The sequence below is a fragment of the Thermobia domestica genome, chromosome 18, assembly GCF_964235325.1.
Source record: "Thermobia domestica chromosome 18, izTheDome1.hap1.1, whole genome shotgun sequence".
Taxonomy (NCBI): domain Eukaryota; kingdom Metazoa; phylum Arthropoda; class Insecta; order Zygentoma; family Lepismatidae; genus Thermobia; species Thermobia domestica.
The window spans coordinates 12,354,664-12,367,382 of record NC_137471.1 but is presented as its reverse complement, the minus strand read 5'-3'; the positions used below and the strand labels follow the sequence as shown (position 1 = coordinate 12,367,382).

General features: G+C 37.0%; 1 protein-coding gene across 1 annotated transcript in view; it reads left to right on the top strand.

The window, feature by feature from the left end:
• Positions 1–12,719, top strand: part of LOC145675624 (coiled-coil and C2 domain-containing protein 2A-like) — a 302,517-nt gene that overhangs the window by 200,199 nt on the left and 89,599 nt on the right. Inside the window, exons 8-9 of the mRNA XM_081746169.1 lie at positions 5,136–5,435; positions 8,808–8,946. Coding sequence (XP_081602295.1) covers positions 5,136–5,435; positions 8,808–8,946 — 439 coding nt within the window. The remainder of the gene's footprint in view (positions 1–5,135; positions 5,436–8,807; positions 8,947–12,719) is intronic.

Here is a 12,719-nt window from a genome sequence, read left to right as displayed (position 1 = left end):
TCCACAGTCTTCTCACTTCTTGTACCGGAAGAGCACCTACCGTCAATGTGAGCAGATCCAAAACTAGGAATGCACGAAAAACACACCTAGAGTTCCAAGATGTATTACGATCAACGAGGAATTTTACTCAATTTATACAATTCTAAGCATTATACTTCGATGTAAATTACCAAAAACAAAGTAAACATGAAAAAGCAAACTTCGCGTTGCATTCCCTTCACGAAAACTTCTACACAATGACGCAAACCTGTACGGAATAAACCCCACCTTCCGTTCTTTCCACAAAAACCACCAAAGCAATCACGCTACACCTGCTACTACTGCATACATCTCTCAAACATTTGCACATCACGAATCAAACATTTGCACATCACTAAACGCCTCATGTAAATAAAGGGAGAAGAACAACAAACAGGTACGTTCTTTTTTATTTTCGTATCACTGGCGAAGTAAATGAAAGTGGGTTTGTTACCCCCTTTTTAAGTTCTTAGATACTCAATGAATAATCCCTAAAAGTATGAGCGTCCAGCTCCTTCTGCAACTGCTCCTGTCTTACGTATACTATATCCTTTTCTAGAAACCGGTTTCCAGTTATAAAAACCGGTTTTGCCCATCCCTAGTTTTGACTCACGTAGTTCAGAAACAAACCACCGTAAGCGCTAGCGGCAGTTGCAGCAAAGATGGCTGCCTATACTAGTTCCGAGCGTGCTAGCTGTATGTATTGAAGAACCCAAGTTTCCGACAACTGTACAACGTACAGTTCGTACAAAGTATGGTAAAGATCCTCTCAATACGCCTACTATTCATCGCTGGCATAAGTGGTTTATTAAAACTGGATATTCAGTAAGACTAGGGTGACCAGATTCTGACAAGCGAAAAGTAGGACACAAACATAATAGTATATAACAGTGTTATAATAGTTTACTGCGTCGCCAATACGCATGTTCTTATTTCATTTAACATTATCCTTAAGTTAATCATTCGTTTTTATTATAAAGAAACGTACTGAACAAAAGTATTCCAGGAATTCAACACAACTTCAAAAAATGAAATGAAATCTTTGAGTTTTACGTCCCACGCTTATGCCGGTTAGGCTAAAGAAGGCGGTGATGATGAGTAATGAATGAAATGGTGTAATGAAGAAAGTGAGAGAATCCCGAGGAAATCTACCCACACGGTGTTTGTCCACCACAAAGTTCACGTAGCAGGGGTCGGGAATCGAACCCGGGACCCCAAACACCAGAGGTGAACGCTCTACCACTAAGCCACAGCGGCATCAACACAACTTCAAATCCTTTGATGAATGACAAAGCGGTTTATTTTTATGAACGTACAGTGAAACTTCGTGTAGCGCTAAACACTTTTTTAAATCGATTTTCGGAGCGTGGGATTATTTTAAGAAATGAGGGAAAATTTAGATTTGCACGAGGAAACTTCTACTTAACCTCGTTAGCACCACTGTCGTAAGTTGAAAAAGAAACCTTTCCTACCTCATCACCGATATCTCAACAATCCCTTCTCAGTAAAAACAATGTATTGCAAAACAATTGTTTGTTGATTGTTCTTCTCCCCAATCTTGTAAGGAATGTTAAAAAGCACAACGGTTCATCGTTCAGGAAAAGAATGCCTGTGATTCAAAATGTTGTGAATGAAGAATGAAACATTAAAATATTGGAAATAAGATAACTCATAACATTTCGCAGGACATTTTAAAAAAGGACATTTCTCGATTTTCTAGGAGTCTTCACAACACGCAGGACAGCTGTTTGAAAAACAGTACACTACTGTGAAAATCAGTATGTTTGGTCACCCTAGGTAAGACACAACAAATCGTCAGGTCGTCCCCGTACGTCTGAAGACGTTGTAGAGCAAGTGAGACTTTAGATGGGATGTGTATTATACCGCATCACCAGTGGAAGCCACATTAAATCTCTTTAGGTATAAGGTAAAACACTTGATGTATTTTGCTACAAAATGACACGTCTGTACATGTCTGTAAAATAGGGAAGGGCAAAACCGGTTTTTAAATAAAAAACCAGGAACCGGTTTCTTAAAAACTGAAACTCGAAAAACCAACATTTCGGTTTTCTTGAAAACCGGTTCAGTTTTTCACCGAAACCGGTTTCGGTTTTCTCCAAAACCGGTTCGGTGAACACTTTTGAAAAACACATAAAACTATTTATGTGGTAACTGATTTGGTTTCCGGAGAACAACGAAACACTATTGTGGTCAGCAATAGAACAAATTTTGGAAAAAAATCGGAACCAGTTTTCAAGAAAACCGAAACCGAATCCGGTAAAATACCGAACCGGTTTTGGAGAAAGCCGATAACCGGTTTCGGTGAAAACCGAACCGGTTTTTCTTAAAAACGAAAACCGGAAAACCGGTTTTTGTGCCCACCACTACTGTAAACTAACTAAATAAATCAATAAGTTTTCAAAGCTGTAAAATCCTTTTTGATATACCTGTATTATATTAGAATAGTCCTATTCGAGCACTAGACAAAAGCTTGATCTACCTAATTGAAAAGTATTATGAATAATCTGAAATTGATGAAAAAAAAGTCAGTGTAAATACATTTTATTAAGGATATAGATAGTCTAGGCATCAACTTAACAAAAGTGCTGTTCTTTCCCTCTCCTGTGACCTTTTATTTTCCCTAGGACAGATTCCTTCATCAGTAAACGCTATTGAATCTGCAGAACTGTTTTTCACAAAGCTCCTCAAGGTTAATACGAAGATTTGTGATGAAGCTAGGCTCCTACTTTTAGGAAAATGCAGCCTAGAGAGATTATCTCCAACTAGTGATGCTCTCTGAAATAACATATAAAGAGATCCCATTACCAAACAGCAAATTGGGAAACGCTGATAAGTGTGGGATCAATCTACCAAGGCCAGAAGACTCCGGATGGTTCTTAGAGGACCAAATTCTGGAGCCAGTTTTGAAAACACTCGTAGATATTCCCAAGGCGTGTTTAAAGATTACCCTGTGTAGCTGTCAGAAACTTGTGTGTGTAAATTCGCGGTTTCTTGTGCACTCCGATGTGTAGTTGTCCGAGCGAAAAGGGACAAGTTTTGCCGATAGATGTCACTACAGTCTTCCTATTTCTCCCATGTATTTTTTACCTTTCAAGAAAATTTACAATTTCTTTTATAAATTTCAACCTAAAGACTTCAAATCTTTAGAGAAGGAACTTTATAACCTATTAAAGGAAACAATCCGTGCCGATATTTTATTTAGAATTTTCTTCATTGTTGAAACAGTTTCATTGTTAAAGATTTAGATATCCATTAAAACGATCAAGCCATTTCAATACTGAGGAAAATTCTAAATAAAAAATCGGCACGGGTTATTGCCTTCGATAGATTATGAAGTTCCTTTTCTAAAAATTTGAAGTCTGTAAGTTGAAATTTGTAAGAGAAATCGTGAATTTTCGTGAAAGATAAAAAATACATGCGAGAGAGACGAAGACTGTAGTGCCATCTATCTGCAAAACTTGGCCCTTTAAACCAACCTTAAAGATATCACAAATTTCTTTATCTTTTTCGAGATATAATAGTGGTATAACATCATTGAGAATTAATTCTAGAAATCAAATAATTTGTTCTCTTGTGTGGAGATTTCTTAAACATATGGTTTCCTTCTAGTACGTTTGTTATTATAGATTTATTGCATTATAGCAACTGTACACCATCTTAATAATAGGCAAGTGCTTCTTCTGCAAATAAGATTTAACAGTTTAAAAACTGATCATTTATAAAATATATTAGACATGTGCTATTTTATGTTTTTTTCTTCTTACCGTTACAATAAGTATTAAGAGAGAAAGGTGGTAATATATAAAAAAGTGGATGGCAAATTGTTCATGATTCTCTCTTGAAGGCAATTTTGAAATTGGTTCCTGCTCTATTTCGTTCAGTACCATTGTAGTACATAAATCAAAGGACTTGTAGCAAAAACAACCCTTATCGAAACAAGATTTTTTTTTTTCAGAAAAATGAATAGAAAGTTGTGTGTTTGTTCATATTTTAGAAGTATCAGAGACACGTATAAAGAAACAGATTTGCAGAGTTTCTCATAGTGTGTGCTAGAGAAAGCTCTCTTTTCATTCTTCAGAGAAATGTTGTGTTTTGACAAGGGTTATTTTCCAAAAAGCCCCTCAATTGATATTAAAAATTGATATTTTTAATTAGATTATAGACAGACTTAATCATCAGGATTATATACTTGCAGGCAGACAAGATTATATACATATTAATCATTATCAGTTGCTAATATCTATTGTTTGTGGGAAGGGTAACTCTTGGGCCGCACCGTGATCAGTTTCGCACACAAGAGAGTAAAGTCGCTTGTAACTCAGGCGCTATTAGTCCTACACTAATATAAGCATATATTTTTGAAAGAGCATAAAATGACGAAAAACTTTTAGAGAAAACATTTTTCAGAATTCCATCTTGTAAAGAATCTGTGGCTAAAAAACTGACGTAACGCGCAACCAATACTGAGTAAAAATGAAAATAATAAGAAAACCATTATATTTAGCTCAAAAATGCACTAGAATTAAATTGTAGAAGACAATATGACAAACATAATGAAAAAAGTTTAATTGTTCTAGCTCTAATGTTTACGGAGATATAGTGAATAATAGAAACGGCTAAAATTTCGGCTTTCCCCCTCCCCTCCCTCACGTGAGGTGTTTGTCTTTTGGTATGCGGCATTTTTATGATCAGTGATGGGTATATATTCGAAAAATATCGGATGCCAAATTGTTACATGATTTGCCCTTAGAAGTCAATTTTTAAGTCCCGATGCCTAGACTAAGAATATTTGCGCCATCTTTGTTGGTTAGCCCGTTGATTTATATAAAATATTATTCTCCATTTTTCTTTAATGAACAGAGAATTTAATTGTTTATTTTCCTCATTTTTTCTTTAAGTCTAGTGCAGTTTCCCTTGCATTGTTTTGTATTTCCATTATAACTATATACATTCTAATGTCAGTTAAATTAAATTTGATTTACAAATATTAAAATTGCATATTTCAGAAGTTAATTTTGACAAGCAAAGGGCTACGGAAGGTGATAGTTCATGTTAAATGTGATCCTAATGTGAGTTATTTTCTATATCTAACATAGGTGAAGCTGATGAAGGCGAAGAGCTTGAAACGAAAGTGAAAGAACTTGAACAATTGGAAGAGGAGGAGGCTGAGGAACGTAGAGAAGAAGAGGAGGTTGAGGAGCATAGAGAAGAGGGGCATGAAGAGGAGGACGTAGAGGAAGAGGAATCAGAAGATAAAGTCCCTCTTCTCACGGCTGAATATTTGGGTGTGAAAGATGAATGGGAGCTCACCACCGTTGAAGGACCTACGTACCAAAGCTTTCAGGAAAGAATACAGCGAGAGCAGGAATTATATTTTTATCCATCCATGGTACCAGGTGAATAGTAACATACAGTAGCTCACATAGAAATTAATCAGGGAAGAGGGGTGTGTGCTTAGCACCAAAAGTCATATTGCTATTTTTTGTTTTTATGTTAGTATGGTAAATGTTTATTTTTACATAATTTCTTCTTGAAAGGGGGTGGTGGTTAAAATCAGATCCCCTCCCTTTGTGTACGCCACTAGTAAGAACTATAACTGGTTACTCACCCACTAATGTTTCTCAGTCAATTTTTCGTCCTATATTTGAAGTATTTCACATTTGGACACTCTTCTTCGCGAGTGGGGCCGCGCTGGCTCAGTGGTAGAGCGTTCACTTCTGGTGCTAGGGGGTCCCGGGTTCGATCCCAGTCCCCGCCAAGTGCACTTTGTGGTGGACAAACACCGTGTGCGTGGGTTTCCTCGTGGTTCTCCCGTTTCCTCTCACTTTCTTCATTCCACCATGTTATTCATTTCTCATTATCACTGTCTCCTTTAGCCTAGCCGGCATATCCGTGGGACGTAAAACTAAAAAAAAAAAAGAAAAAGAAAAAAAAGAAAAAAAAATCTTCTTCGCGAGTGATTGGGACTGCGAAGCGAATTGAGAAGACAGTGTGTCTATTGGTCACGAATATCACGAAATCAGAAAACGGTCATGAAAGTCAAGAAGTCATGAAATTTAGCTTTTGGGTTAAGATTTTTTTTTTTTTTTTTTTTTTTTTTTTTTTTTTTTTTAAGTCTTACAAATGTAAATACAGATTGGAAAATTTTGTTCTATAAAACTTGAAAATTCACCACCAGAAATGTCTGTGGTCGACTTTAGACGCTATCAAATCGTAAGCAAACCACGCTTCTATCGCATGGATGAAAATTCGGCCTAATTCGCACCCAAATTCGCTCTTGAGAGTGTTATGGAATTTTATGATTTGGTTAAGAAAAGGTCACGAAAAAGTCACGAAATTTCATTTTGGAATTTTAGTAGACACCGTGTTGTATATAATAACATAGCAAGGGTAACGTACAATGTTCTTCTGGGAACAGCAAGTGACCATGAGATCCAGTACAGGGTGGGTGGAAATTAAGTCCCTATTAAAAATAGTTTATAACTTTTTCATATTTAACCAATTTTCATGAAAAAAAAAAAGAAAAAAAGCATTTGGTTCCTTACAATGGAAAAAATTGAGGATTTTGATGCAATAAGGGCGTAAGTCTGAAACATGCAGTTGTAGAAAAACTATGTTGACAATTTAAGAAGTGTTTTTTATTTTTCTTTCTTACATAAAACAATGTAATATGCAGCATTTTATTCCGATATTGAAATGTTACCAGGAGGCTAAACAAGCATGGCAAAACGGCGTAAACTCGCCTACGCCCTTATTACATCAAACGCCTCAATTGTTACATGATGTCCCATTTATGTCATTACAGATATCACGGGCGGACATGGCGCAATGTCTAACATTGCGTGAGTGGACTCCGTTGACATCCTGGTACGAAGTAAGGTAGCCTGTTGTACAAGTACAGAGATGATGGCAATGTTTGAAAAGATCTCGTGCCTCGGTGGATGCAAAGACCATAAGGAATTGCCATTCAAAGCTAATGGACACAGATTTAGTAGCAGATATTAGAAGACGCCCTTCAGCATCCAGGACGGAGGAAAATGTGCAGGTGGTTCAGGAAATATTCACTCGAAGTCCTCAGAATTCACAAAGACAGGCATGCGAAAGCATACACAATCCGAACTCTTCTGAAGGAAAAGTTGAATTTTCGTCCCTGGAAACCACATTACCGCCAGGAATTATCACCGGAAGAGTGATTGTCAGAGTATGAAGAGATGATGATTGGTCCGATCTTTTCGGTAATGTCTTATAGTCAGATGAAGCCATGTTTTCATGTTCAGTGTTTGCTAACCGGCACAAATGTTATTATTACAGAGGAGAGAATCCGAGGGGTTGTTTGTTGAAAATGCTGGACTATCTGCAGAAGTCTGTCGCAAACATCCGAAACCATGTACGAGAACTAATGAATAATGGTGGTACTTATGTGGAATTTAAGTAATTCGTAACAATTCAACTATTGTAAGAAACAAAATGCTTTTTGTCTTTATTGTAAGGAACAAAGTGCTTTTTATCTTATGGAAATTGGTAAAGTATTAGAAAAGCTAATATGTTTTTTGTTTGCTAGTGGATGCTAAATGATACATATTTGTAAATAGAACTAGTTGTATCCTTGCATCCACAGAAAAAGTAGATCATCTTTAAATAATTTCAATAGTTTCTGATATTTTCATCATTATATCCTCGAACTCCTAGAATGATAAAGCCTTTCTAGATCCTCTCATCGAAGAACTATCCTGTAAGAGAGAAACGCCATTACTTGGAAACTTGTCAAAATAAACAATTCCAAAATATTAGAAAACTGAGATTTTCTGCAGTTCTTCAATGAAACTTGTTTGTGTAATGATTATCAATTAAACTGAGTAGTAAGATACCTGTGGATGAAATCACTGTTAAAACAAAACAAAACAAAACAAACAAACAAACAAAAACTCTCACTGCACCATAATGTCATCTTGAAATACAGTGCGTTTCAAAACAACACCGACAACGTTTGGGAGGTGATTCTTGACATCAAAATAAAACAAAAAGTATAGACCAACCTGGGTGCACAAAAGCTTCCTTTCGGAGTTATAGTCTTCCGAAAACATGAAAAAATGAACTTTAAAGGCCCATAGCTCCAAAACTATGGGACTTACCGTAGTCGGGTTAAGACTTCATCTAAGAACTAGTATGTGCCCTATCAAAATATCCAAGTTTCATAATCCTGCGGTACTTCCGCAACATTTTTTATAGATTTAGTTGGTGTGTACTTCAAATTATATGCTCGTAGCCAAACTCCCTCTATAAATATCGTTGTGTGAGTACCTTGGGATTCTGAAACATTGATATTTGGACAGGACACATACTAGTTCCTAAGTAAAGTGTTGACCCGACCGAAAGTAGATCTTATAGTTTTGGAGTTTATGGACCTTTAAAGTTTATTTTTTCATGTTTTCGGCAGCCTTTAACTCCGAAAGGAAGCATTTGTGCACCCAGGTTGGTCTATACTTTTTGTCTTATCTTGATGTCAGGAATCACCTCTCAAACGTCGTCGGTGTTGTTTTGAAACACCCTGTGTAAGTCTCAACTTTCAAATATTGACACTGAGTTTATGACCGTGGTTTACTATGCGTGAAACGCTCAATGACGTTTCTAAATTATTGTAGATTCACATGTATAAGTACCAAAAGGGAAAATTAATCACAAAAATGTGTCGATAACGACGAATATGTAACTACACGTATTGTTTTGTGTATGTTTTTTCTTATTGTTGGTATATACTTTTTTTCTAGTTCCATTGGAAGAAAAACTCAGTCCAGGATGTGAACCAAGGTATCTTGAAGAAGAAGGACTTTATGTGGGTACGAAACTTCCGGTACCTCAGAGAAACAAAAGCAGAGTTGAAAGACGGCTTCTTGCTTCTGGTGACAAGTTAGTATACTCGCCAGAACTGGCTATAATTAAAAAACAACTAATGTTTGATTTGTAGTCTTATGTCGCGTCACCATCATCAATTTTTTTAATTAGTGTATTTAGTTATCGTAATTAATTATTGAAGTTTTACTGGCTTGTGAGTAGGAGAGCGGTGCAAACGCGTTTCTTCAGCAGGTTAGATTCCCTTACTAATTTAACATGTTTCATTCGCATTCTAGATTGCTATTAAAACTCCACCTGACTAAAGCAGTATATATATTTTTAAGAGTATACAGGCCCGTATTTAGGTAAGCGCTATTCTGTGCTCGAGCACAGGTCGGCAGAATTTAGGGGGCGGCAAAATTTTGGATTTTTTAATATATTATTCGCAATAAAGTAATATTTAAAACTAGCAACCCGCAGAGTTTCGTGCAAATGCGAGAAACTATGTTAATGAGTTTAATTTTCTCTAATTACAATAGTTACTAATTAGCTAGCCTATCTGATTATATTTACCCAGACAGAAAATACAGGTGGTTTACAGGCGTCTGTGAAACATGCATAAACAGGCATATTTTTACAGGCGCCTGTACATGCGCCTGAAAATGGAACACTTTTAAACGCATGAGACAGGTATCGATTTTTTTCACGATCATTGCATGTTCATTTTATGGAAACAGGTAGTTTTCATGTTGATAGGGTTGCAACCTTGCAACGTGAAAAATGCGTGTAAACAACATGTAGAGAATGGGAAGACATGTACGTAACCGGCATATTCCATGTAGTTGACATTTACGTTACCTCATGAGGATCTGACGACAGCTGCTTTTCATTTGATAAGAATGTAATTGACATGTTAAATATATGTGAAATATAGGTGTTAGGGAATTAGTGGGCGTGTTAGCAGAATATATATGTAAAGTACATCGCATTAAGTACTATACATGTGTCAGGACTTTGCATATATGTATGAGAAACTGGAGACTTGGTGCCAGAATATTACATGTTTCCTACACCTGCAACATTAATGATTCACTCCAATCAACCTTGTTCATGGCATACACCAGTTTAACCCATTTATTGGCAATCATGATGATTGCATTTTCTGTTTACCTGCACATTGCCTGTACATTGCATATAGGTGGTTCACACTTCGCATGTACACGGAGATAATACAGGCAATGTATTCAGTTGTAATCCCATGCATTATACATGTGTCAGGACCTTGCATACCGAATGTCGAACTGAAGACTTGTACCTGAATAGTGCATGTCTCCTATGCCTATAACGTGAATGTTTAGCTCCAATCCACCTTGTTTACCACACGTATCTGTTTAATACATTTATTGGTAATCATGATTATTGCATGTTCCCGTTCACCTGTACATTGCCTTTACACTGCACGTAGGGGAGTTACACTCTTCACATGTACACGAAAATGATAAATGTAAAATAACATATTCTACATCATGCGTTTTCCATGCTATACGCTAATACTTGATATTTACATGTAATGCGAATGTCACACATGTATATTATATGTTGATAAACAGGCATCTTCCTGGTACTTTTCATTCTAACTGTATTGGGAATGTTATCAACAATTCATTCTAGGTACTTTACATGCACATATTCTCTCCATTTACTTGTACGTTGCATGTTCTCATTTTAATGTACAGGCTCTGTACAACGCGTGTTTCCGTGCTAAATTTCCAACAGAAATTTAATACTTTTTCGACATGCGTATCACCTGAAAGCAATGTGCCTGTAATATTTTCTTTACATGTGTTTTCGCCGAAACAGGCGCCTGTATAATGTCTGTCAAAATCTGACATGCTTTTACAGGCAGTTCCATGTATAAAACATTGCATGTTTCCTCAAAAATTTTCATAATAGTAATCTTAACTGGTATGGTATGGGTCAGATCGCACATATTTCTTGTTGTAAAAAATATTTAAAAATATTTTGTAAAATAATATTTTTTTCAATGTTTAGTACAGATTATAAAGAATGAAAAAATGTATATGGGTCTCGTTTGTTATTCTGAAATTATAGAAAATTAATAAAAATATCTAGGTCTTTGTGACCCATACCACATTAGTTATGCGACACGAAACCACCATACCAGTTAAGGGTTAAAAAGGCATCCTCTTCCACCCCAATTTCAAGGGATGAGGATGAACTTGATCATCATGAAAACTGATACTGTTAAATTCAGTAACCTGCATAATATTGAATTCAACATTCATATCTGTCGTTTTCAATCGCCCTCTCGCTGGGGAGTGGAATATGAACTTGAATTATATTAAAACTGTCACTATTCATCTCAGCGACCCTAAAAACTATGAATTCAACTCTAATATCAGTCGTTTTTGATTATTTTTAAAATGCCCCCATGTTATTCTTATGGGGACTTTGCACTCGCATATCTCAGCTCAGGTGTGACCTAGGGACCTGGAACGGGTCATTTGGATCATTTCTCTGAGAGCTTTAAAATACATTAAAAGTTCATGTTTCTATCTATTATAGTTCTCTAGTTGAAAAGCGCTACAGACAGACACACAGCTTATTGTATTATTATTATTATAGGTGCTGTTAAACCTTTACTGACAATTATTTGAATAATGTAAACAATTATTTTTTTTTTCTCAATGGATGAGTGGTTAAGCTCGTTGCCTTATAATGAAGGGGTTCCGGGTTTGATTCGCGGTGGAGACATAAGTGGTTCGGATCCCAAGTTAAGATGTAGGTCCCGTTCTTAGTACGTCATAATCATCCCACAAAAGGCAATGGGAGACTACCATAGGTTTACCTTGTTCAGAGCCCGGATCAAACACCTACCTTCGGACAGAACAGCACATCATAATCATCGTTGAGAGAATTAGAGCATTTAAAATTACGTTGTAACTTGTAATATCTCAACTGCTACTCAACAAGAGCTGATATATAGAGGTTGTTTCCGATCTATGGTGACGAAATTACACACCTCGTGCAGCACTACAAGGCGAGAAGAGAAGAAGGCTGCCAGTCGTGTGAGTTCCTTGAACCATTGATTCTGTGTGACAGGTGTGGTAAGCGCATATTAGGACAAATGCCGCCCAAAATAAGTGCTTATTGGGAAAGCTACATACTGCCCTTTCCGACGTGAATTACAGTTATGAACCATTATCAAACTGTGCAAGAAGCGTGGATTCACTGTGTCCAAAAGTGGTATATCACATGCGTTGAAAGGAGCAGGTAAGGTGAGGCGTGGGATGATTCCTGTGTGGCAGAAACAGACCAACCTTGGCCTGCCACTAGCCGCACACGAGCTAAAATTCGGGAAGTCGGGGCTCTGGTCACCAGGGAAAAGCCACCCACACAGAGGAGTATTGCAAACCGGCTACAGACATAACTGAAGACAGTGGACACCATGATTCACCGCGATCTGACGTTGGTAAAGCGACGGAAGGGGTGTGTTCATAAGCTCTTGCCAAAACACATCCAGGAAAGTCGCACCAATTGTCGAAATCTGTATAAGCGGTACTAGGCCTGTGAAAAATGGAAGTTTGTTGTAACACTGGACGAGGCATATGTTTATCTGGATGACTGTTACAAGCCACGTGCAATTTTTTATCGATCGACAGGTGCGAGGGACTTACAAAGATGGTCCACTGAATGCAAGAAAAGTTTTGGCACAGGCTTCATGATCACTGCTGGATACTCGTATCAGGGCAAGCTGGCCATACATCGTGTAGCCAAAAATACAAAGGTGAATTTGGAATATTATCAGGGTAACGTCCTGACACCCG